The sequence below is a fragment of the Lutzomyia longipalpis genome, chromosome 1 (genome assembly GCF_024334085.1).
Source record: "Lutzomyia longipalpis isolate SR_M1_2022 chromosome 1, ASM2433408v1".
Lineage (NCBI taxonomy): Eukaryota > Metazoa > Arthropoda > Insecta > Diptera > Psychodidae > Lutzomyia > Lutzomyia longipalpis.
In genome coordinates, this window is record NC_074707.1 from 32,093,013 (window position 1) to 32,116,267 (window position 23,255).

General features: G+C 34.0%; 2 protein-coding genes and 1 long non-coding RNA gene across 9 annotated transcripts in view; 2 read left to right on the forward strand and 1 right to left on the reverse strand.

Moving 5' to 3' along the window:
* The window catches only part of LOC129786104 (protein AAR2 homolog), a 211,345-nt gene that overhangs the window by 1,261 nt on the left and 186,829 nt on the right, over nucleotides 1-23,255 (forward strand). The gene's annotated exons all lie outside the window — the stretch shown is intronic.
* LOC129785951 (myotubularin-related protein 4) lies at nucleotides 2-22,664 on the forward strand. 7 transcript variants are annotated; one of them, XM_055820641.1, is made up of 16 exons: nucleotides 16-159; nucleotides 292-666; nucleotides 8,600-8,724; nucleotides 8,839-9,034; nucleotides 9,577-9,775; nucleotides 10,184-10,987; nucleotides 11,404-11,589; nucleotides 12,673-13,085; nucleotides 13,254-13,729; nucleotides 13,800-14,307; nucleotides 14,379-14,553; nucleotides 17,484-17,588; nucleotides 17,852-17,989; nucleotides 18,841-19,034; nucleotides 19,121-19,244; nucleotides 20,716-22,664. In XM_055820641.1, the coding sequence occupies exons 3-16, from the start codon at nucleotides 8,607-8,609 to the stop codon at nucleotides 21,073-21,075; spliced, it is 3,996 nt and encodes a 1,331-aa protein (XP_055676616.1). In that variant the 5' UTR covers nucleotides 16-159; nucleotides 292-666; nucleotides 8,600-8,606; the 3' UTR covers nucleotides 21,076-22,664. The 7 variants fall into 7 exon arrangements, with proteins under 7 accessions (XP_055676615.1, XP_055676619.1, XP_055676620.1 ...); XM_055820640.1 differs by lacking the exon at nucleotides 292-666 and having other exon boundaries at nucleotides 2-159; XM_055820645.1 differs by lacking the exon at nucleotides 17,852-17,989 and having other exon boundaries at nucleotides 6-159.
* LOC129786194 (uncharacterized) lies at nucleotides 3,357-4,410 on the reverse strand. The gene is made up of 4 exons (XR_008750100.1): nucleotides 4,113-4,410; nucleotides 3,912-4,012; nucleotides 3,639-3,782; nucleotides 3,357-3,546 (listed from the first exon to the last, which is right to left on the reverse strand). It is a non-coding gene; the product is annotated as an uncharacterized LOC129786194 (long non-coding RNA).

The following is a 23,255-nucleotide window of genomic DNA, read 5'->3' on the forward strand; positions in this document are numbered from 1 at the left end:
TGTCATTTCTTAACGTCAAAAATAGAAAAGTGGTGTATTGTGCATTGTGCAATTTTCTAAGTGGATTTTTACCCAAAATAGAAGATGTAAACGCATTGAAATTGTGTGCATCTCATACAAAGGGACTCATTTGTGAGATTTCAATTGCAAATTCAATCGGTGAGTGCAAATTAAGTGCAAAACTTTAATGCAGAAAATTTTTACCATTGTCAAAGCAAAAAGTTGTGACGTCAAAATGTCATGGTCCATGACAGCTTGATGTGAGAGCAAGACAACTCGATGTTTTTGCAGGGTTTTCCCATTCTGACTTTGTACTACGGTGAGAACGGAGATTTTTGGATTTTGTGAATTTTCTCGTGTTTTCCTGGGCGCAAAAGTGCAAAAAAGCGGGCAAATAGGACACGGAAAGGACTTTCAGGAGTGCGAGAGTGAAAAAGTGCCCCAAATAGAAGGCTAATTGGGGCCTTACGTGTGTAGTTACAAGGGCAGTGGCCAATGCAATTGAAGGCAACAAATTCGTCGCATTTTCACTAATTTTCCTGCCACTAATTTCCACCAACGGGTCTCGGGACGCACGGAAAAGTGGCCAGTCATTCCCCGGAAAGTGTGACGCGTGGGGCGTAGGGGCTGTGTTGAAACAGATGGACATTTTTGGAGTTACGCAACGTGAGTACAAAAAAGACTCGAGAAGAGCACTCGGGGGGCTGTGGGGGCCGCGCTCTGCTGACTGACCTGCAAGCACACTCGAATTTCAGGTCACTGCGACTCCTCAGAGTGGTCGTGGTGTGCTCCTCACCTCCACCTTTAGAACATTCAACCACCACCCAAAAGGTCGATAGGAAAACCACTACAACCACCCCCGTTCATACTGTGAAAGCCCCCATCGTGGTTTTGAAGGAAAACCACTTTTGCATTTGTGGCATTTTTTACTTTCTCACTCTTCGCGTATGCTGTTTTTTTTTTGGGTGAAATTGAATTTTTCCTCCACACTTTGGACGGACAATGCTAAATTGCTTCGTCAGCAAATTTTCACAGTGGCCGTGTGCTCATGTATAATTCACTGTAATCGCAATTTCAAGTGGCTTTTCGTTTTCTAAAATCCATTGCCCATGAGTACTTTTGATGCGTTGGCCAGACGGCATTGCCTAGGTGTTGTACTTTGACGGCTTATGGTGCATGTGATTCCCCCAACTACGCCTGGTAAAGATTTAGGATTTTCCTGTAGAATGTCCTGTTGTAATCATTTAGCCAGGAAAAGGTAGAAAATCCAAGAATTGTAGTCACTTTGTCCCGGTTTGATAGTGATCAAGACCAAGGCGTTAACGAACTGACCTACTGTGGTACCAAGGATGAGGAAAAGATCCCGAAAAACGCGTAGAAAAATATGTTTTTATTTTAGTTTTCTAATTTGAGTAGATTGGTGTGAATTTCATGCGTCAAGGAGCTTTAATTTAGCCTAAAAGAATTGTTTTTAAGGCTTTATGGAAGATCTGTTTTCAGATCAAGTTACAGGACAAAACTCTTACTTAAGGAGCTTCCCAACTTAAGGAGCTTAATACTTATCGATTTACCTAAAAATATTAATTCTTGAATATTTCCTCTAATCAAGGTCGTCGTCAATTAAGCACAATTATTGGAGGAAAAAAGTTCAACATCTCAAAATGATTAAAGATGTTTAAGATCATTAGAATGTTTTTTTGGTATAAAGTTCTTAAATGCACATTATAGTGTCATTAATTTAAACACCAGGCTAAGGAAGGATAAACCTTGTTTGTAAAAAGAAACTCAAAAAGATATTTCTTACAATGTCTCGGCGTTTTTATACGGTTTGAATTGGGAAATTCTTTCAAAACACCAGAAACTTTTTGTACTGAAGAATCAAAAGCTTCCCATGAGACAGTACACGTAAAATACATATACAAAATGTACATAATATGGTAAGATAGTGGGGGTTATATAGAATAAAATAAAATAATATAATTACATTGCAATCACGCAAATGTATTATTGTTTACATTCTATAAATAGCCACAGTTGGTATAGACAGATTTCAATAATGTTAGTCAGTTTGCCGATGTGTTGGTCGCCATAAAGCTTCTTTTCTCTTTTTTTATTCCTTACCTCCTCTCTATTTTCATCAAGACTCGCGGTGGAGAATGTCGCGCTTTTGAGACTTAAAGACGAAGAGTTTGTTGTAAAAAGATATTATAATTTTTTAAGGCTGCAGTGTGCATTAAAATTTCTTTTTTTCAAATAAAACTTTAAAAAAAAATATCTTTCTTTGGATGATTTTAAGAAAAGACTATATATTTCGCGTTTGTTTTTGTGATGCTGTGAATTGAATAAAAGATCATGTGCAAAAATTGTATGTAAAAAGACAGAGAAATCTTAAAAGTGGTGGGTTTTTTTTTTGGATGGAAAAAGTTTTACCACGTATGCATTGGAGGGAAACGAGTTTCAAAAGTGCTTTTTGCGCTCCACATGAGATAATGTCGGCAAAATCGGCGTCTCCACAACATTCAACAGCATACACAATATATAATTTTTTAGTATATATTTTATCATCGTGACTCCCCGCATGCACACCAACATCCACCTAAATTGAAGGCTGTTTCTCTTTTTTTTCTGTCTTCGTCAAAACTGTGGACGTGCGGCGGTTGTATGAAAGTGCTTGAGAAAAGTCCAAATTTTTCCACGCCGGTTTTAGCTTACGTTGGCGGCATCACGAACTCACGCAGTGCGGTGTGTAGACATACAATGAAATTTCTAGGTATTTTGAAGAGTGAAAGAGGAAAAAAAAACACCATCTCCTCTGACCTTGACCCTTTTAGGTGACTCGAAGGTTTTTCAGTGTTGTACACTGTAATTCAGATTTTAGTTATCATTACTAAAACTGGCACTGACTGGACTTTAGTAGAGAATTTTAGTAAAGAAATTTTTACTAAAATTTTAGTAGTTGCTCAAAACGAAAAATTTTAGTTCTTTCAACAGAATATTTAGTTATGATTATTAAAATGTTTTACGTCTATATACTACTAAAGTTTAGGAATGCCAGCAGAGGTTTGAGTGCACATAACTATCAATTATAAATTCTTGGATTACTAAAATTTAGCTATGCCAACTGGAAATCTAGTTTTTTTTTACTAAAATATTTAAAAATTGGATTTTCATAAAAAATCTTTTTTTTTATTTCACTTAAATTGATAGTACATTTTATACAATATTTATAATAATTACATAGACAGGTATACTTAAATTTTAATTTTTAATTTAAATTTTAATAATTTTAATTAATTTAATTTTAATTTGTTAAAAAAAATATAGTCATTTAAACTAGATACATCAATCATAACTTATAATTACATAAAACAATTTTTAAAAATGGGATGTCTTTTATACCCCGTTTTGTTGAAAAAAAAAGCCAATGTGTCCGGTGGAGTTGGGCAATTTTATGTAAGTGTCCACAACATTCAGCATCATTTTTTTCCAAAGTTCCCCTCTTCATGGAATCGAGAAAGTTCTGCTTCTTATGTCAGTTGATGAAATCTGTTAAATAAGTTACATTATAATTAATTTTCTGAACTGTCTGATGTAATAAATTTTTAACACATAGTATATTTTTTGAAAAATATATTTACCTTTAAACTTCATTTCTTGCGAATTGATTTCCTCTATCGTATATTAATCAATATTTGCGATCAGCAGACTTTATCCAGGTACTGATAGAAGGGCTTTGTTGAGAATTAGATCAATTTTCCTCTTGTTTATTGTGGACTGATTAACTGAAAGGTAGTAAAATCATAGAATTAGTTTGAATAAAGGTTGATAATTTTAAACAGATTTATTCCAAATAATTTGATAAAATAAATGGAAGTATAAATCAAACAAAAATCATACAAAAAATATAGTACCTTTTCGTGTTTATCCTTTTCCTTCAATCGAATTTTCCACAATTTGATTATGGGTTTACAACGCACAAGATCTTGGGCTATATGCGCTCGTTCCGTGAAATCTATTAAATTTGAACAAGAATTAATATTTTGGGTTTTTGAAATTGATAAATTTTTGGATCTAATCAATTTCATGACAAATGTACATAAGTACTTACTTACATTTAAATTTTAATTTTCGCTATTGGATTTCCTTTATCCTGTTTCAATTATTAATGGGGATCAGAAGACTATCAAAGTACAGACAGGATGGCTTCGATGAGAATAAGATCCACGTATCTCTCCTATTTATTGTATGTAGTCTGATTAACTGCAAGGTAGTAAAATCATATAATTAGTTGGTTGAATTTAAGTTTGGTAATTTTATTTATTGCAAATCAGTTCGTAATATAAAGTATTGTTAATTATAAAAATTATACATTACCTTGTCACGTTTATCCATTTTTTCACAATCGGCTTTTTCACAATTTACACACTAAAAATTCCTATAAATGGATTAAATTTACTTTTCACATATCTCATTGATTGAAGACAAGGTACTTTGCGTACTTTCAATGGAAAATTCCATAAAGAACTGAATTTTGTGAAGATACTTAAGAGGGTGCTGAGGAGAAAAATTTGTGTGTGGGTAGGAAAGGATGAGAAAAAATAAGGCCTTCGGTATATGTATTGTATGCATTCTTCACACAAATCTTCTGCATGCATTTTTTTTTGGACCTCGGCACCCCAATAAAACAATAAAAATAGTTTGAGCTGCAACATCTTGCATTGGACCAAAGACAATATGTAAAAGACATTGCGTTGCTAATATTTTCGCAAATTAACTTGATCAGAAATAATTATTATAAATAGATAAAGAGGAAATAAAAATTGTAATTTTTTGCTAAAAAAATAATTTTTATCAAAATTTGTCAATTTAGTGATATCAACTAAATTATTGATTGGCATGGCTAAACTTTAGTAAAAAGAAGACAAAACAATTGTAGTCATTAATCCTAAAATTCTAGTTGACATAACTAAAGAATTTTAGTAGTTATGTCTTTACTGGAAACTTTAGTAAAGAATTTGACTAAATTGCCTACTAAACTTTAGTAAAAGGGCAATAAAACTAAAAATTTTAGTTATCTTCACTAAAAAAATCACAGCTAAATATAATTTTAGTAAGGATAACATAAGACTTTAGTGATTCCAGGCAACATAACTAAAATTTTCTGTTATAATTACTAAAAATTTTAGTAAATGTTTCATTACTACAGACTTTAGTAGCAGTTTACTAAAAAAATGAATTACAGTGTATGTTTTGCACTGTCTCGCATATGGAGATGAAAATACATACACGGTTTGAGGTGTTCTTGATGTTTTTTTTTTCTCCTCCGAACTTGGTTCTCTCTATATATTAATAAATCAAGTCTCCTCGCACATATATAGTTGAAGATTTCACAGCATATTTACAAACCTATGTACGTATAGTAAGTGTTGGTTTCTCAGAAAGTAAATTGCTTTTCTATTTAACAAGTCCATACAAACTTTAATCCTTTCACGCGATGACCCAATTTTCTTCCACAGGACACAATTCTATGCTTATGCTGTAGTATATGGTATACTTTTCCAATAATCATCCATAATGTGAACTTGAAGTTTCATTCACAAACCAACATTCCTTTTTTTTCCTTTATTTATTCAACACCGTAAAAACTCCATGTCACGCTTTTTCTCCTCTCTGTTCTCTATACAATGGTCTCTGTTCTAACACAAATATTGGAATAAAATAATATTGTAAGGTATTTACCTTAAAAGAAGATAAATGCCCATTTTGAAGCAACAATTCCATTTTGAAGAAAAAAAATCTCCACAGATTTCTTATATCAAGTCCATTTAATGTGCCGCAACATGCACATTTATTATCGCTTCAGAGATTGCAATCCTCCTCAATCTTGTAAAATATTAATGAATAACTCTTGATTTAATAAAATTAATATTTTCTTTATTACCTCATATTAAATTCTTGGAGATACCTATTAAAATTCAACATGTTTCAAAGTGGTAAAATAGCTTTACTGCTATACAGACCTCATTTTGTGGAGTTATCAATGTACCTACCTACATTTACATAGAAGAAGTAATAGAAAGTTGAACATACTTTATGGGGGTGGGCGGATTCTAAAGGGAAGATGCAAAATTTGTAACATGGAAAATGTTATGCATGTTAAAACTATTTTTAGTACTGTAATAAAGAAGAGTAATTAGTTTCAAAACTTATTTATGCAAGATTTAAAAAGATATTTCTAAATGATTTTTTTAATTCATTAGTTTTCTTTCGATTAATCTTGCAAGGGAGTTTCATTGGCTTTTAATTAAAATCTAGATTCTTAAAATCAATCAATTTGAACTTGAGAAAAAGGCAAAAATCTTCAAAATCTTTGTAAACATGGAAAAATTTGACATTTATTTTTTTTGTCAAATCGGTCAAGCCGTTCAGGACAACACAACAGAATTAAGATAGCTCCATCTATGGACGAACTGAGAATTGAAATTCCTCAGACATCACATCCTCATGATGGATGGATATAGCCATTTGAATTTAAGAATAAAAGCCCAGTTGTGGTGCACATAAAAAGGAGAAATAAAATATTCTTTAGTGCAAAATATCTGGTTTGCCGCATTGAATGTTGTGGGAGGGAGAAGAGGAAGAAAAATAAATAAATTTTATGTTAATAATGTAGGTCAATTTGCCGCTGGCAACATTCTTCATCTCCTATATATTCATTAGCATTCAGATCTGCAAGTTGCGGTGCCGCAAATGTTTTTAAGTTAAAAAGAAAAATGTGACAATTTTCCATGTTGAGGATTATCATTCTTGTGGGGAGATAAGATTATTTTTTTATACAATGCAAAAATATTTAATTTAATATATAATTCCTTCTCTTGTTGACTTTGCAAAACCCATTGCACTGTTATGATGTCTTATAAAATGTAATCTTATCGAAATGTGGTCATAAATTTTTTTCCGGCCTGCAACATTGTTCCGCGGCGAGGTCTGTCGAGCGAGAGATGTGTATGTGAGATAGGTTCGTGCGGTATTTTTGGTATGGCGACTGATAAGCGAGGGCGCTTTATCAATTTAGAAATAGCCGAAAAAAAAAATTGGTGGGAAAAGAAAGTCCTCACGATATCGAAATATTCTTCAATCATTCATTGTGTTGATTGTTTCTTTAAATTCCACTTGATTTTTTTTACTTTTGTGTTGTTTCACCTGAAGAAGTAGTTTGTTTTCAGTGTACTATCACTTTGTCTGACAATCATTTGGGATTGTCCTCCTTCTGTTTAACAATTCAGGTAACATTTCTCAAAGTGTCTGATGGTGTGAATATGAAATTTGCACGATCTGCTTGAAGAGAATTTAGAATTCTATCAGCCAGACACAGTTCAATGTATAAACATTTTATCTATAAAAGTCAAAAGTCCAGTTCGCGAAGCAACACAATTTTTCTTCTTTAGCAGACTACATGAGAGAGGAAAGAAGAAGAAATCATCTTCTCTTTATTTATGGATCTTGTGCTCTTCTCGTGAAAATATATAAAAATGTTGTTGTTGGTACTTACCTGATGTTTTTCCTCGACGTTGGGGAGAGTTTCTAATTTTGGCCTAGCAATAAATGTGACCACACACTTTAAATTAAAAAAGAAAAGAAACATTTATCGCTTATCAAGCTTCAACCGGTTATTTATAATCCGTTCTGTGTGGTCAACGTGTTTATATGTCTTCTTGTTTTCAAATAACTACCACAATAATCGCGCCTGATGTATTTACTAGTTATCAGTTGATTACATTTCTCAAACACACAATCAGCTGATGAGTGGCTTTTAAAATTTAAATACCCTCATGCAATATTTGTAGGGAAGACTGGGGTGAAATGAGCTACTTATCAAACACTTTCGTTATTCTTTTAAATTCAAGATTTATTTTTGGAAGTGAAAATGAAGTTTTGCCGCATTTTCTACTCTTTCTCATGATTCGCAATATTTTTACAAAAGGGAAGAATTTAGGGACAGCCTGAAAAAGCATCTCTCTTGTCTGACAATGAGTAAAGTGGTATGAAAATTTGTAAGGAAAGAAATCTTCCACAAGGACGATCTATTTGGAATTTTGCCTCATCCTTCGTCTGAATTTCTTCTATTCATAGATTTTTTTTAACCAAATCACCTTAAATACTCCCAATTCGTCAAAAATCTTAAAATACGAAGTATGAAAATATAAAAAAGTGGATTTTTTTTTGTAAATTATAACAAACAATATAATTTTTAATTAAAATAAAAAAGAAATTAATAAATTTAATTGGAGCCGTTTAAGAAAAAGCTCATTACTTACTATCTTTCCGGCCACGAGCTATTTATAAAGTTGACTGCATTTCGCGTGTATTTAAACACGAGAGAAGACGTGGACAGACGTTATAATTTGCTCACGAGATTCACACCATTTTCGTCCTTCAAAAAAACTGTTTGAGTTTATTGACTCTCTCTTGGCAAAATGGCGAAAAATTCACTGTAATTATTAGGAAAAAAAAATTAAATAAATAAATATGTGTCTTGGAGGAGGATTGTCGAAAAGTTTTGTGCTAAAAAATCATTCTGTTTCAAACTCTTCAACAGTGTGAACATGGAAGGCTCCGATGGTTCTCCACCCCATTCCATGTGGATGGTACGCGTGGGAGAATTGTATCCGAAACCAACACTTGAGAAAGAAGAAGAAAAACTAACTATTCCCTTCACTGAATGTAAGTTTTTTTTTTTGAAAGAATTTTTTTTTTGTTCTTACAACGCTTTTACATTTTTATCTGCTAATCAAATACATTTTATTTCTTCTCTTTTCTTTCCTTTTGCTACTAAAGTGGCCGGTGAAGGAGTCAAGTACATTGGACGTACTTCAGATGGTGTCTTGGCGCTATCCAATTATAGAATTTTCCTCCTAAAATCGTCAAGCAGTACATTTCAAGAGACATCTGTGCCACTTGGATTAATAGAATCAGCCCAAGTGAGAGAATTATTTCATCTTGTAATTAATTGCAAAGACGCCAGTACTGTCAAGTAAGTATCGATAATTTGATTTATTCCGTCTCACATGTTTTAATTAGTCTACACATCTAATAAAATTGTGGGAAAATTTTATTTGATCTCTTGTGAGGAATTTCACTGAAATTGCCAAAGACTTTCATTTCAAATTAAGCCCTCTTCAAAATGAGATTTCTTATTTAATATTTTTAGTAGTTGAAAATCTCATTTTTTTTAGATTGCATTCCATTAGATTTATTCCAAGAAATTTCCAATATTCCAAGAAAATACTAATAGAGAAAAATCTCCCCGAGTCAATTAAAGTTCAATAAGCAGCATAATAAATTGTGTGAGATTTAGATTCAATTAATGTTGTTGTTAATAAGTAAATGATTTGATCGATTGAACGGAAATTCTGCGGGGAAATTGAATTAAACAACTTAATTGGGAACTTTAAATCAATTTTCATTATAAACTGATAGAGTTATTCTACTTTACTACAAAATGATGAAACAATGATAGTGACGTGCTAGAAAATTGCAAAACTCTCATAGTGGTGTGAACCCCTTAAATTTCAGATGCTCTTTCGATACGGCAGAGCAATGCTCCGAATGGCAGAGGCGAATTTCGCTATCCGTTGGCGTTCCAGATAATCTTGAGTCGCTATTTGCATTTCCGTTCTATGCGTGGGCGTCGGAATTACCTTGTTCTACAGATAATGAATGGACGGGACGGCTGCAAAAGGCCGGAAACTGTGACGATGATTTCCGCAAAGAGGTAATTTGTCTTAATTTCTTTTTTTTGTATTATTATAAATTTTGCATGCTTTAGACAAGTATCTGTGTGCAAAAAAATATAATTATATACCCTTAAGTAAATAAACGAACTACATACATTTATTGCCATTTTGATGACCTTTGACATTTAAATGCGGTTCATCTATATTGGTGATAAGAATTAATAAGGAACATGGGCAAATAGGAGGGGAATAGAGAAATTATTTTTTTATGTACAGCGAGTTCAGTGATTTTGTATACGTAGAGATTATTTACAACAGCTTTCTTCTTCATCGTATACATACATACATACATAATACATTGACAAGGGGCTGTGTTATCAGTGTTGCTAATCATGCCTATTTTCTATGTGAATTCTCTTTATTTTATGTTGTATTTTTTTTCCTAGGTTGATCGATTGCAGTTTGATTTACAAGGCGCCTGGCGAATAAGTAGCGTAAATGCTGACTTCAAATTATGTCCATCCTACCCACGTTACTTTCTCGTACCGTTTTGCATTTCCGATGAGACACTCCAGAGTGTGGCAAACTTTCGCAGCTCTCGCCGTATTCCGGTGGCTGTGTGGCGGCATAAGACATCAGGAGCAATAATTTCGCGATGCAGCCAACCCGAAGTGGGTTGGTTGGGTTGGCGCAATTCCAAGGATGAGCAATTGTTGAAGGCCTTTGTGGATGCGTGCGCCTTCGATCGGGGTGAGCAGCAACGGAAGAATGGGGTTAATGCGCCGCCGGGGAGTGTTTCGTCGGAGAGTGCCCCATCGAGTCCGGAAGGGAGTCACGAGGAGGTGCGAATGGATGAACCAAAGAAAATTCTCATTGTCGATGCACGATCGTACACATCAGCTGTGACTAATCGTGCACGTGGCGGTGGGTGCGAATGTATTGAGTACTACCCATCGGCTGAGATACAATTTATGAATTTGGGAAATATCCATGCTATTCGCAAGAGCTTCCATGCACTCCGGCAGCTGTGCGCCTCACCGCCGGACATGAATAATTGGTTGGGGAATTTGGAGAGAACTGCATGGTTGCAGCATATGTCGGGGCTACTTGCGGCCTCCATGACTGTGTGTCGTACCATTGAGATTAGTGGACGACCGGTGTTGGTTCATTGCTCCGATGGATGGGATCGTACACCCCAAATTGTTGCAACAGCACAACTCTGTCTTGATCCCTACTACAGGACTGTTGATGTGAGTATTTTATTTATTTTTTATTTTTCTCTCACACCTCTATTAGGCGACAAACATTCAATTTGTTTGGCGTCTTCTTGCCTCTCCTCAATAGAGAGCTTTCAAACATTGAAGGTGAAACAAGTTTTTTATTTTATCAATTCTCTTAACAAGTGCAATTACGGGTGGATTATAATGATGTTTAGGTCAAATGAAAAGGTCTTTCAATGTGCTTTCAAAACATTTTCAGCAGCACATTCCATTTACATACGTAATGCGTTTAGAGATAGTTAGTTAGTAAACAATATATGGTGTGTGTGTGGAATAAAATGCATTTTCTTTTACCTATTGAGGTTAATGCGCTTTTAAAGGTAATTTCTTAATATCAAAATTTGTCTAACTACTGTCTCGTTTTGCTGTGGAATTTACTTTCGCAGGGATTCCGTACACTTGTTGAGAGAGAATGGCTGAGTTTTGGACATAAATTTGCCGATCGTTGTGGACATGGCCCAAATTCGGAGGATCTCAATGAGCGTTGCCCAGTTTTTCTGCAATGGTTGGATTGTGTTCATCAAATTCATCGCCAATTCCCGTGCAGTTTTGAATTTAGCATGGGCTATTTAGTGAGTATGATGCAAAAATATTCCCAACATTTTTTTTGTTTAATATTAATTTCATCAGAATAAGAAAAAGAGAACAAAAAAGAGATAAAGCTGCCACTCAATTTGTCACAGAGAAAATGTCTCACTCACAAAATGCTATTGAACTTGAATAATGCAAGCAATTGATTTTGTGTTGTCTATATTTTGTCGACATTTGAAAGTCAATCGTGGTGGTAAAAGTTGTTTCCTCACCACGAAGAGACAACAAGAGTAGGAAAAATATAAGTACATATTTTGCTATTCAGAACACATGTGTACCTACATGCATGTACGTACACACATTAGATTTTAGATCAAAACAGCATTTATATGGAGTATTTTTTTCTTTATTTAAGGGGGGTCTCTTTTGAGAGCTGGCGAAATTAAATATTTTTATTTTTCTTGGAGTTTTTCTTAAACTTGCTTTTCAAGTGTTGGCCACATTTAAAGACTTATTATTGAAGAGTAAGAAAATCACTTTCCGCCATCTTAGATGCGACGCCATCTTGAGATATTCCTCAAAACAGAAATGTACGTTTTTCTCAGGATCTAATGGATGGATTTTTAAGGGGTAAAAAGCAAATGAAAGAGGAAATACCAATGCAGATTTTGATGTACCAAAATTTTGAATTTTCATTCTGGGGCTGAGAAAAGTGGAGAAATATGACTTTTGTTTACAATTTTTTTTTACGTTTTTCAATTTTTCTCAGTCCCAGAATGGAAATTCAAAATTCTGGTACATAAAAATCTGCATTGGTATTTCCTCTTTCATTTGCTCTTTACCTTATCAAAATCCATCCAGTAGATCCTGAGAAAAACCTACCTTTGTGTTTTGAGGCAGTTCTGTGGAAAATTCGGAAAATCACAAGATGGCGTCGCACCTAAGATGGCGAAAAGTAATTTTCTTACACTTGAATAATAAGTCTTTAAATGTGGCCAACACTGGAAAACCAGGTTTAAGAAAAACCCCAAGAAAAATAAAAACATTAAAACATGTCAATTTCAACAATTTTCCCAAGAGACCCCCCTTAAATTTATTTTATTTGGTGATGTTTTCTTTTGCAGATAAAATTGGCTCAACATTCTCACTCATGCCTCTTTGGAACGTTCCTATGTAATACGGTGAAGGAGCGCTTGGATACATCGGTATTTGAGCACACATTCTCCGTGTGGCCCTTCCTTTCGGGGCCAATCTACAAAAATCCCCTCTATATACCAAATAGGGATAAGGTCTTATGGCCAGCCCACAATGTTAGGGATCTTGCGGTGTGGAGTGAGGTGTATTTGGGGAGTTTGGGTAATCAAAATTGTGCCGATTTGCCACCGTGCACAAGTGAAGATGATGCAGATGCAAAGAATGACGAATCAATGAGCCCAATGACAAAGACAAGATCGTATGGGGATTTAATTGAGGCTGGGGGCACTCAAGGTGGCATGACAAGACGATCCAGTGATCCAAATATGCCCGTTGAATCACAGTGAGTTGTTTTTGTTTGATCTTGATGTGTTTGTGTGGTGATAAAGTGAGGTCGTGCATTGGGAAAATGTATTTTACATTGTTCAATGGAGGATCTCATAATAAAGTTTTTGTGTGAAGTAAAAAAAATTATAAAATGTATCCTCTTTCTTTTCTTTTTTTTCTACAGCATGATAAATTCCATAGATTTCTCAGCTGAAAATTCCATTGATTCCACATCAGAACGCAGTATCTCACCAACACTCATTACGCAACATCTCTCATCAATAATTCACGATACAACACAAAAATTGGAGTCAATGACACAGGAGTTGAATTTATCGGATGAAGAATTGGAATTGAGGAGGCAGCAAAGGGAGATTATTGCTTTGGAGAAATCACATGAAAATCTCAATGAACCCTGTGATCCATTGATGCCGGTAATGACGGCTACTGATGCTCATGAAATTGATGAACTTGTGGAGAGAGATAAGAATGGCTATGAGAGTAATAATTTTTGCGATCAAGCACACGAAGCAGCACCATTTGTCGATGAGACAAATACAATAGCAACAACAACAACAACAACAACAACCCAAGACAATGTTGATGGAAGTCATGTGAATGATTTTAATTCAATAATGCTTCAAAGCGTTGATTTGAGAGGTAAAAATGTTAAAAAAGAAGGAAATGATTTGAATGTAGCTCATACTCTTCAAATAATTTTTTTTTGCAGACACTTCAATTGAGAATTGCTCATCAGTTCAGGTGGATAATCAAAATCCTTGGCATGGCTCCGTGGAGACCAGTACCGATACTCTTGTTCCAGTTGTTGAACATCAACCACTACCGCATAGACAGTTTATCATAAATGGCGCCGTAAGTCACGCAAGTGTGGGCGAAATGGATGCCACGACAAATGGTTCATTAATACGGGGTACGGGGAATCATATTTTCACATCTGAAGTGACAATTGCACCCCAAATGGGGCGTACGAAGAATCTACCTGAGGTACACAATAGGCAGAAATTGGTGATGCCACAGCAACCGTCACATCCCATTAGTGGTGGGGATATTGATGAGAGCATTCACATTCATCCAGAGTATCAAAGACTTGATTTGACCAATGTACGACTAGATTCAACTAACTATGGAAATCCTATTTATAATAATTCAACTAATCGACGTAGGAGAAATTCATCCAACTCAAAGAGTGATATAAGTCCCAAGTATACAAATGGAAAGTGAGTACCTACATTTTGTGTGTAGTTTGCAGAATATTGAGGTGTTTTCTTTCATTTTATTTCAACTTTAGCATGTCCCCAAGTGCCACAACATCGAGATTTTCAACGCCGGGTGCACGTTCACTGCCGATGACACCATCAGGAGTGATTGAACGGCCCAATGTGGCGATTTCGTGCCCCGATGGCTTGGCACATGCCCTCAGTGAACAAAATTTGCGTCTTCAGCAAATTGTTTATGAACACAAGGTTAGTTTTTTTTAAGCTAAAAATTATTATTATTTTTATTAAAATTATTATTAATTATTATTTTTATCAAAAAAATTTATTCTTCTGGTTAAAAAAATTATTTCTCAATCGAAAATACTATTTAACCCTTTAACGTTTTTTGGGTCATACCCTGACCCAAAACGAAAATGATTTTTTAGAGATACTTCTAGTTAATATTTTTGGATGCTTTCTTCGCCAGTATAAAGCTAAAGGATCAACCTTTCAAGACATATTTTTTTCATTCGTCCAATAAATTCCTTTATAGTCGATTTTTTGCACCAAACTTGGGAAAAATTTGTCGATTTTCATCACTTTGAAAATCAGTATTTTTTTCTATTTTATAATTTTCCGATAGTCTAAATCGACTTGAATCTTATAAATAGACTAAATAACAAGAAAAAATTGCTTTATGGGAACCTTGAAAGTCGAACCAATTTTCCAAAAAGCTTTTCCAAACTTTTTGGGTCAGCATATGACCCAATGGACGGGAAGGGATACAAAACGCGGAATTTTTGACAACTCATTTCCCATACATAAACAGTGCGGTGAAGTGGCTAGATGAGCCACGATTTTCAGTGATTTGAGTGATTTCCTGGCCAGAATCTCTGGCCAGGATGTGTTCTGATGGAGGGATGGGTATCCTCCTTTAGTGTTGTGTTAAGTTTAATGCAATTTTGTGGTAAATAAGTGGTAAATTTAACGCAAAACCGTGGCAAGGTACGTGTTTTCAGTGTGGAGAAGCGGCTGGATGAGCCACGAATTTCGGTGATTTGAGCGATTTCCTGGCCAGAATCTCTAGCTGGGATGTGTTCTGATGGAGGAATGTGTATCCCCCTTTAGAGTTCCGTTAAGTTTTATCCAAATATGTGGCAAATAAGTGGTAAATTGACCGTAAAACTGTGGCAAGGTGCGTGTTTAGAGGAACCTTCACCTGGGATGACACTGAAAATCCTGACCAAACCACTTCTGGTCGGTCTGATTCTCATTGTAGTTCATCCCAGGGTGCTTCCGAGGCATCTTGGGGGTAACATTACCGGCCACGGACACAGAGTGCTTCTTAATTGTGAATATCAAAAATCCGTGTTTTGTATCCCTTGCGGTCCATTGGGTCATATGCTGACCCAAAGCTTTTCCGGAAAATCCGTAAGTTGGAAAATTTTTTTTTCGACTAAAATTCATATAATTAGGCCCAAAGAGTTGGAAAATAGCAAAATTTCCAAAATCGGCCCAGCAGTTCTAGGCGCGGACCTTAAAGGGTTAATTGCATTAATTCATAGCGCCGTAGGAGAGAGCAGGGTAAAAAAAGTCATTTGAGGGTTTGGAAAGAGCTCAAAATATCATATTTCCTAGTTAGATGATGCAAAATGATATGAGAAAGAATCTTAGGCTAAAAAAAATATCCTAATAAAAAATGAGATTTTTTAAGGAGAAAGCGTTCTCCGTCCGATGAGCGCCAGTAAGAAAAGAATTTTACAAGGAAAATCCCAATACAGTCATCAAAGCTGATTTTTCTTGGGAATTTTTTCTGTTAGTTTCTTTGATTTTTGGTGAAAAAGGAGCAGTCCTTCCAACAGCGCCAGCCGGAGACGGTGGGTCAAGCCAAACGCATCCTTTCAATTTTAGGGGCCAAAGCTTTCGACGCTACTGTGCGTCTTCCTCAGTGGTCAATTGTGTCTTTGTTTGGGTTTCGTCGTACGTCTAATTCTGGGGATAATGCGGTTTTTTGTGTAGGGGGAATCTATTTTCAATTATTTTATTTAGTTTTTCTTTGCAATTTACTCTATCTTGGCACTAACTGAGACCTAACACGCTGACGGAAATTTTCCTTCAGTTACCCACCAAAAATTCTTTGATTTTCTGTATATTTTCCTTTAATTGTTTTCCTCAGGACTTCATCTACTCGTCACCCCTCAAAATGTTAATTTGTGCCTTTTCATAATTTAGTTTTTTTAAATCCTCCAATTGAGTAAGTTTTCAAAGGGAAATTAATTGTTTGAAATTGTATTGTGGTAAGCCGACGTGTGATTTAGAATGAGAAAATTGGGAATTTTTGAAATTCTCCTTCCGGTGAGCGTCGATTTCGTGAATGAGTAATTAAAACATTCGAATTGCCAGAGCTTTCGACACTCTGCGTGTCATCCTCAGTGGTCAAAAACTATTGAATTAATGCTGTGTGAATCACGTCATAAGTGGGAAATGTGAGGGTATGCTAATTACACAAACTGAGGATGCTGAATTACTGCAACAACAAGAGAGGAGAGACTGAACTCCTCTTTTGTTGTTGCAGTAATTTTTGAAAATCGTCAATTTATTGTATAATTTATAAATTTCTCATGCCTTCAGCATCTTCAGTTTGTGTAATTAGCATACCCTCACATTTCCCACTTATGACGTGATTCACACAGCATTAATTCAATAGTTTTTGACCACTGAGGATGACACCCAGAGTGTCGAAAGCTCTGGCAATTCGAATGTTTTAATTGCTCATTCACGAAATCGACGCTCACCGGAAGGAGAATTTCAAAAATTCCCAATTTTCTCGTTTGAAATTGTATTTTATATAAAAAAAACTTCCCTAGCTCATTGAGGATGATGCAGAAGTGCATCGAAAGCTCTGAGATCTGTATTAGAATTTTCCTTGTAAAATTATTTTCTTACTGGCCTTTTCTAAACCTTCAAGTAATTTTTTTACCCCGCTCTCCCCTATAGCTTTTCTGACCTGAACAGTTGATCCAACTGTTTGTTTTCTCAACAAAAACAGTTGTTACAAAATTTTGCTATGAAACTGCCGCGTATTAACTCTTTACGTTATGAATATTATATATTATTGATTATTATGCAATTGTTTCAATCCAGTACAAAGCGGAAATAAGAAGTTTAATTGATTTTTTTTTCAATTTTTTTTGCAGTTGCGAGAAGAAGCACTTCAGAGGGAACTCTACATAACACGCCTAGCTCTTCTAAAGCAAACATGTCAGCACTGCAACAATACACAAGTTGTTTCAGAAGAGCAGGTAAATTGTAATGAAATATCATCTCATCTCACGAAATTTTTTATCTAAATTCTTAATTTTAATAAAAAAAAAAATCTTCAAAAAATGACATTTTTTGGAATTTGATAAAATAATAATTCACTGAATGATTAGATAATGAAAAAGAAATGATAATGAGCAATTTCTCTTGTTAATATCTCTCTTTCTTTCATTTTTCTATGTGATTTACCCATTGTTTGTAAAAAAAACTGCACAAAAATTAAAAAATCGCCCACGAATTTTAGAATACTTTGAAGGATCTTGTGATGAATGAAGATATAAATGTAGTAACGCTTTTCAACAGCAGTCCGGAACAGCTTTTCAGAAGGTTTTCAGTGAGTCCTTATAGTTCTGAGGGGATAATATCTAATTGTGATTCGGTGGTTAGTTTTTTTCTCTTCTTCTTGATTTTGTTTCAAGTCCTTTTTTTTATAAAAGTTTTAACATTAAATAACAAAAAAGAAAATGATTAACAATCGTCCCATATTACGTTTCTCTTCACACATTTTGGAAAAAAAACAAGAATTCAAAAAGAAAAAGTTAAATACTTAATCATTGTGAAAAGAAAGAAAAACTTCATTCCTCACACTACAAGGCTATTAATTTGTTAATCTCGTGACTTTCCTAATTATACTCACAACTACAACAAATCAACAATGAATGGGAATTGAATGTATGAAATGAATGTACATTATCAACTGGCGCCAAAATGTTGTGAATGTTTTGAAGATGATTGCACGGCATGAGGCAGATGATTGAGGAAGTAATGAAAATTTACATTTAATGCTTTGTATAAATTTGTATTGGAAAATTATGCAATTAAACTCATATTAATTTCATTTAGTATTTGTTTTGTTGTGATTAAAACATAACTCTACAACTTTGCAGATAAAACCCCCCAAAAGCATGAAGAGAATTTTGCTACTAAACGCACTTCTTTTAAATTTATTTTTGTATGAAAGTATTTTGGAATTTGAAAACGACGAATAATCGATTCATTAAAAAAACATAAGCCTAATAAAGAATTTTAACAAAATAAAAATAATGACGAAATATTAACAAAGAAATTCTTCTCAAAATTAAAAAAAATCAAATCGGCAATAACATTTTAGTTAAAAGAAAAAAAAAATAATATTTCTATTATCTATTTCATTTTTCCTACTTTACTTTCAGAGGCACATTGAATAGAAAAAAAAGAAAGAATTACGAAAGACGCTTTGATGTTCTCTTTCAGAACTCAATTGTTGATGCTGTTGAAAATGCGTCTGTGTGTTCATGGGAAGCGGTTGAGGAGCGCAGTGGGGCCTCTTCGGCCAGCATGCCGAGTCAGTCAGCATCCAGTGTTCTATGGGTGCCTGATCATGCTGTATCCAAATGCACTGGTTGTGATATCGGATTCTGGCTGGGACGACGGAAGCATCATTGCCGGTAAAATAATTTCAAAGAAAAATCTTCTTTTTGTTGCTAAAGAGTTGGATTATTTAATTTTTCTTTTCGGTGGTTCTTATTGTTAGGTCGTGTGGACAGATTTTCTGCGCTGAGTGTTCAGAATTTTGGGCCCCATTGCCTGATGAACGACTGTATTCACCTGTTCGACTCTGTGGGCCATGCTATCAAGCAGTAACTACAAAAATACAGGTTAGTCGATATTTTAACATTTTGTTTACTCTACTCAAACAGGCAATCAAAGAGAAACTCTGAATTTAGGTTTTCTAAGCTTAACAGGAGTTTATTCGCTTTTATATGGAAAAATCTCTTATTCGAGAAAATAATCGTAAAAAAAACTTCCAAGTTTTAATGGGATCAGTTGGAATAAGACGGCAAAGATTTGTTTAAAAATGCAAGCAATGACGTCACCATTTATTGATTTTAGTATCTTTTAATGCATCTTAATGCAAAGAATAAGAAAACTTTTTCAAAAAGTCATCGACGAAGCATTAAGCGAGATTTATTGGCGCATAAAAAAACAGGAAAATATGATTTTGCAGGGATAATTATTTTACTTGTACCTAATTTTAACGATATGTTCGGGAATTTTATAAAATTTTCACACTATGATTTTTAAATTATCTAGGAAAGTCAATTATAAGTATATATATAAATGCAAAGATAGGAAAGTCAATTCTTAAATGAAATTCTCGAAATTTCGCGTAACAAAAAGCTTTTCCCATTAAAATTTCTGAAAATTTAAAATAATTTAAGACCATTGGATCGTATTCAACGACCAGATTCAGATTTATTCGCGGTGTCCGCGAATATATCGCTTCCAAATCCACTGCAGCTAAAGTAAGCTTATTGTGGAGATTCAACGACCAAGAAATTCTTGAAATTGTTGAAAACTGAAAAGAAATAATTTTGAAATTTTAAAGATTTGTTCGTCACTGAATACGACCCATTGGGCCTAATTCAGTGACCAAGAAACCCTTGAAATCTTTGAATTTTGTACTGAAATTTCAAGATTTCAAGCGAATTTCAAGGGTTTCTTGGTCGCTGAATAAGGCCCATTATGTTCTGTTTGACCGCTTTTTGTTAAAAGATTCAATTCAATTTTCTAGAATTTCTAGACCATTGAAAACGTTACTAGAACGTCTAGGACAGTTCCTTGAAGTTCAAAAGTGTGAAAAAAATATTTAAATCAGCATTTTGCTTTAAATCAAATTACATTCTATTTCAAAACATTTCTCAAATCAAGCTTCCTAAATAAAGTCAGAAATATCACAAATTGTTATTTCACGTAAGATATTCTAAAGCTCTTCTGTTAACCGAAACTATTTAACTTTTATGAAAATTAAAACTTCCTCAAAAAGTTTCCGGGCAAGCAAAAATGGGGTATCTGTGGCTGTGGTCAACCGATTTATATTCTTTGTTTTGCTTGACCGTTTTTGCTGAAAAATTCAATTTTTTAGACTTTCTAAACTTTCTAGACAATAAAACATTCTCTAGGACATTTACCACTGTTGCTTCAAATCCTATAATATTAAAAATGGTTTAAAACAACAAAAATCGACATTCTGCTTTAAAACGAATTACAGTCTATTTCAAAGCCAAGCTAGTTTCTAAATAAAGTCAGAAATATCAAAAATTGTTATTCTTTTATCTTTGATTTTAGCTACAACACCATCAGCAACAGCAGCAGAATCGTATTCCGAACAGCTTATGTAGCAGTGCTCAGCAACAGCAACAGGGCACATTGTTCAATTTGTCCATAGTCAATCATAATTACCAACCACCGGTGAGTGGGTGCTCCAAAGTGAAGAACGGTGGTGTTGAACCTGCCGCCATTGTGAGCAGTAGTAAATTAGGTGCTGTGAATAGCCAGGTGACCGTCGTGAGTTCCGCGATTGGTACCGTGGTGGGCGGGTGTGCACCACCATCGCCGGCATCCCTCGAAGACTGCAAACACGCTGCAAATGGGTCGGCCAATTGTGAGCGTGATCGACCACTAAAGGCGCCAACAGCTACAAATTGAGCAGCAAACAAAAATAATGTGAAAGCACACGCGTGAGAAATTTCATTCACTCTCCCCCTTCGAGTTTTCTTTTTTATTTGAAAAATCATTTTAAATTTTATCGTTTTTTTTAGCATTCTTTCACATTGAAAAAAAAAAAGAAGAGAAGAAGCTGGGAAAAAATGTAAATAATTTGTAAACACAAAAATTATAATGTGAATGAGAGTGCAGTGCGCCGAAGGAATTTCTTTTGTGGTTTAAATTCTAAAAGATGAGCATTATAAGATGTATAGAGAGTTCATTATGTTGTATTTAAATTAAATTCACTTTTGAGTATATATACATACATATAAATATCTACACAAAGAGACATTAATAAAAAAACAAATATTAATTAAAAAAAAGTGTAGATTTGAAGGTTTTTTTCACATTTTAATTAAAAAAGATTAAGGATGATTTTATGTGAAAAGAGAAAAGATGAAAATATATATTGAATAGTTTAATAGATTTTCATGAAAGAGAAATTATATTTTTAAAAAAATAATTATGAATTCGTTTTAACAAAATGTTATTATCACACTATTTTCCTGACAGATGCGACAAAACAAAATAATATGAGAGACCTATTCTGTATAAACTGAGTGTAGTAGGAGGTAAAAAAAGAGATATACCAAAATTCATCCTTAGACCATAAATTATAAATAATAAAAGAAATAAAGAAAAGAAAAAACAAATCATACAAAATTTTACGAACGTGAAAATAATATTTAAAAATTTAAAGAATAAAAAAAGAAAAATCTGGCGGTTCTTATATGGACATCCCCCCGAAAAAATTTGGAAATGTACTGGAAAAAATAATTTTTACAAATTGCGTCTTTTTAGTTTTAGAAAATCAACATTTTTACTTAATTTTAATGTTTTTTTTATATATACATTTTTCTATCTCCTTTTCCGTTGCATCTTTGTTGGCAATTTCAATGGATTTATAAGCTTTATTTCGGAATATTAAGAGAGAAAAAATTTAGAAAAAAAAGCAAACGTGACGAAATTTTTTAGACGCAATGTTGAAATTTTGGATAAGACTGGTTGGAAGACTTTTTAGTGGAAAAACTTATTAATGAAAAAAAAGGAGAGATGTATAGATTTAGGAAAAAACGCTGTAATGTTGGATTTATTCCATTTTTTTATTTGTTAATCCCGTTAAAATTTTTTATTTATTCACTTCTTTTAGAGAACCTCTTTCGTCTCAATTTCTTTTTCATTCTTTTTAACAATTTTGTTCTCCCCAAAAATACGCAAGAAAATGGATTTAACAGAAAATTCATGTCCAAAAAAAGATTGTACCAGCATTTTGTTGGATAAGATTGAACAATAGGAGAAGAACAATAATATAATTAATTAAAGAAAAATGAAAGCCTGCGACAGAAAACAATGTTTGGAGACGTTTTTTCGGAAGGGCTGTGAGGAATAATTAAAAAAAAATAATAATACCATCAAAGCACATGAAAATATAACAATTTGCGAAAGACATTTTATGGAAAATAATGCAATGTTGCGAGAACATTTTAGCAGAGAAAGAAAATAAAGTGGATGCAAAAAATACGAAAGCAGCATTGTTTCGTTTTATTATTCATCATCTTTTTCCCTTTCATCTGAGAATATATTGATTTCTCGAATTATCTCCATTTTTTTTGAAAGATAAATAAAAAAATTACTCTTTAGTTATGCTAAGTTCTATTCTTCTATATAATAAAGAAAGGCCTCTCTATAATTTCGTTCCTGTTCAGCTAAGCATTTCTACACCGTTGGTTCGATCGTGATGAAATTTGGTACAGAGGCTACTGATACCAGGCGGTTTTTACCAACGGCATTCATTTCCCCCCAGAGCCCCCCTTCACATAGCCCCCATATAAAATTCATGCTTTTTTGACTACTTTTTGAATTTGGCGCCCTTTTTGGTACTATTTGCTCAAGAGAAAATGAGATGGATGCATTTTCCTGCTATCCGTCTCCCTCACTTTTTCAGTTTTTCGCAATTTTCTCACGTTTTCCGCCGAGTTTTCACGGGAAATTGTGTTTTTTATGACCAGGAAAACACTTTGGAATTTTTGGCATCAAAAATTCCAAATGTCACGAAAATCCATTTCCGGGAAAAAAAAGTGCGTGTAAAATCCCCAACCGTCAAAAATTTCAAATTTTTA

Excerpts from the sequence above, each read along its gene's own strand:
- LOC129785951 (XM_055820640.1), top strand. The coding sequence starts at position 8,607 with ATGGAAGGCTCCGATGGTTCTCCACCCCATTCCATGTGGATGGTACGC. Across the intron at positions 10,988-11,403 it reads CCTACTACAGGACTGTTGAT|GGATTCCGTACACTTGTTGA; the intron begins GTGAGTATTTTA and ends TTACTTTCGCAG. Across the intron at positions 11,590-12,672 it reads AATTTAGCATGGGCTATTTA|ATAAAATTGGCTCAACATTC; the intron begins GTGAGTATGATG and ends TTTCTTTTGCAG.